General features: G+C 42.6%; 1 protein-coding gene across 1 annotated transcript; it reads left to right on the top strand.

The window, feature by feature from the left end:
• The first annotated feature begins 1,813 nt into the window (after positions 1–1,813).
• On the top strand, positions 1,814–2,761 carry LOC120876574 (olfactory receptor 56A3-like). Its single transcript, XM_040258551.1, has one exon. The coding sequence runs from the start codon at positions 1,814–1,816 to the stop codon at positions 2,759–2,761; it is 948 nt and encodes a 315-aa protein (XP_040114485.1).
• The last annotated feature ends 509 nt before the right edge of the window (positions 2,762–3,270 follow it).

The following is a 3,270-nucleotide window of genomic DNA, read 5'->3' as shown; positions in this document are numbered from 1 at the left end:
CTTTAATTTGGGGGGCTCCAAAATCACTGCAGATGGTGGCTGCCGCCATGAAATTAAAAGACGCTTACTCCTTGGAAGAAAAGTTATGACCAACCTAGATAGTATATTCAAAAGCAGAGACATTACTTTGCCGACTAAGGTCCATCTAGTCAAGGCTATGGGTTTTCCTGTGGTCATGTATGGATGTGAGAGTTGGACTGTGAAGAGGACTGAGCGCCAAAGAATTGATGCGTTTGAACTGTGGTGTTGGAGAAGACTCTTGAGAGTCCCCTGGACTGCAAGGAGATCCAACCAGTCCATTCTGAAGGAGATCAACCCTGGGATTTCTTTGGAAGGAATGATGCTAAAGCTGAAACTCCAGTACTTTGGCCACCTCATGAGAAGAGTTGACTCATTGGAAAAGACTCTGATGCTGGGAGGGATTGGGGGCAGAAGGAGAAGGGGACGACTGAGGATGAGATGACTGGATGGCATCACGGACTCAATGGACGTGAGTCTGAGTGAACTCCAGGAGTTGGTGATGGACAGGGAGGCCTAGCGTGCTGCGATTTATAGGGTCGCAAAGAGTCGGACATGACTGAGTGACTGAACTGAACTGAACTGACTAGATGGACCTTTGTTGGCAAAGTAATGTCTCTGCTATTCAATGTGCTATCTAGGTTGGTCATAACCTTTCTTCCAAGGAGTAAGCGTCTTTTAATTTCATGGTTGCAGTCACCATCTGCAGTCATTTTGGAGCCCAAAAAAATAAAGCCTGACACTGTTTCCACTGTTTCCCCATCTATTTCCCATGAAGTGATGGGACCAGATGCCATGATCTTCGTTTTCTGAATGTTGAGCTTTAAGCCAACTTTTTCACTCTCCACTTTCACTTTCATCAAGAGGCTTTTTAGTTCCTCTTCAATTAAAGCATAATAAATACAGCTGAAAGGTCAAATTATAGTAGCTAGTGGTCCATAGTCACTAAGTTGTGCCAGGTTCTGCTGCTTATTAGCATGTATTGTTCAAATTAAATTGTAGATATTGTAGTCCATGTAATCATTTTTAAATAGTGAAGAAACATGAGTATGAATTTAGAGACTCACCTGTTATAAAGAAGTTTCCTAAGTAATTTTCTCCTCTTAATTTCTATAAAGATTTAACAGCTCTATTAAAAATACAGAATGAAGTGTGTCAGAAAGAGAAAAACAAATATCATATATTAATACATATACGTGAAACTTGGTGAAACAGTACAGCTGAACCTATTTGCATGGCATGGATAAAACTCTAGTTAGAGAGAACAGATATGTAGATACAAGAGTGCTATGGGTGGATGAAATGGGAGATTGGGATTGACATATATACTCTACCATGTTTAAAATAGATAGCTAGTGGGAACCTGCAGTATAGTACAGGGAGCTCAGCTCAGTGCTCTGTGATGACTTAGGTAAGATGGCAGTAGGGGTGGTGAGAGGGAGAAGATATATGTGTACATACAGCTGATTCATTTTATTGTACAGAAGAAACTAACAAAACATTATAAAGCAAATATATACTCTGTTAAAATATTATAAATAAACCTTGAACAAATCAAACACTACAAAGAAATCATAGCATCTCAGCCTTCTGAATTGTTTAAAGTAATATGAATATCATACTGTGTACATAAGATATACACAAGAATTCACTTAGTGATGGATAATCTGCCGGGATGCATAAGTTACTCAAGTAAAGCAATTTGTTCTGTTTCTATGTATCTTGAATCAGTAGCTAATTTTTATCCCAATTTTACAGATCACTAAAAGGAAGGTGCAGGAACATTTGACAAAATATGACAGCACACCAAAATGGCAACATCTCCACTGAGTTTTCAGACTTCTTTCTGAACTGTTTTGTCAGGTCCCCCAGCTGGCAGCACTGGCTGTCCCTGCCCCTCAGTCTCCTCTTCCTTCTGGCCATGGGGGCCAACACCACCCTCCTGGTCACCATCCGGCTGGAGGCCTCTCTGCACGAGCCCGTGTACTACCTGCTCAGCCTGCTCTCCCTGCTGGACATGGCACTCTGCCTCACTGTCATCCCCAAGGTCCTGGCCATCTTTTGGTTTGATCTCAGGTCTATCAGCTTCTTTGCCTGCTTCCTTCAGATGTTCACCATGAATAGTATCTTTGCCATGGAGTCCTGTACATTCATGGTCATGGCCTATGACCGCTATGTGGCCATCTGCCATCCTCTACGATACCTGTCCATCATTACTGACCAATTTGTAGTCAAAGCAGCCATTTTTATTTTGGCCAGAAGCATCTTCCTGACAGTACCCATCCCCATTCTTTCAGGACGTCTCCATTATTGTGGGGAAAATGTCATTGAGAACTGCCTCTGTGCCAATATGTCTGTCTCCAGGCTCTCCTGTGGTGATATTATCATCAATCGTCTCTACCAATTTGCTTGTGGATGGACTCTGCTGGGATTGGACCTCATCCTCATCTTCCTCTCCTACACCCTCATTCTAAGGGCTGTTCTGAGACTCAAGTCAGAGGGAGCTGTGGCCAAGGCCCTAAGCACATGTGGCTCCCACTTCATCCTGATCCTCTTCTTTAGCACTGTTCTTCTGGTTTTTGTCTTCACGCTTGTGGTAGAAAAGAAAGTGTCCTCTGATGTGCCAGTCTTGCTCAATATCCTCCACCACGTCATCCCTCCAGCCCTCAACCCCATTGTCTATGGGGTGCGAACCCAGGAGATCAAGCAAGGAATCCAGAGATTACTGAAAAAAGACTGGTAACTAGGACAAGTGGATCTCTGCATTCCTAAAATGGGATGGCTTTGAGTCAATAGTGGATGAGTGGATTGAAATTTGTATCTATGAATTTTAGTCTCAAATTATACAAATTGTCTTTGTTTTTCCTTTTAATAAAGCTTTCATTTCTTTTAGAGTTTCTCTTTCTCTCACTTCTCGAAAATGAATCTTCATGATCATTTCTCCCCTTTTCCCACACTTTTTTCCAAATGTGCAAAATAATAAACGTCCTTAAGCAGATTCTAAAGGGAGAGATTTATGTTCCTGAATGAAAGTGAAAGTGTTAGTCACTCAGTCATGTCCCTCTCTTCGCAGCTGCAAGGACTATAGCCTGCCAAGCTCCTCTGTCCGTGGGATTCTCCAGGCAAAAATACTGGAGTGGGTAGCCATTCCCTCCTTCAGGGGATCTACCTGACCCAGGGATTGAACCCAGGTTTCTGGCATTGCAGGCAGATTCTTTACCATCTGAGCCACCAAGGAAGTCCTGAAAAAAT

Source organism: Oryx dammah, unplaced genomic scaffold (assembly GCF_014754425.2).
Source record: "Oryx dammah isolate SB20612 unplaced genomic scaffold, SCBI_Odam_1.1 HiC_scaffold_17, whole genome shotgun sequence".
Lineage (NCBI taxonomy): Eukaryota > Metazoa > Chordata > Mammalia > Artiodactyla > Bovidae > Oryx > Oryx dammah.
Note: the sequence above shows the minus strand (reverse complement) of the source record. Positions and strands in the feature narration are given on the sequence as shown.

Coding starts and splice junctions, on each gene's coding strand:
- LOC120876574 (XM_040258551.1), top strand. CDS start 1,814: ATGACAGCACACCAAAATGGCAACATCTCCACTGAGTTTTCAGACTTC.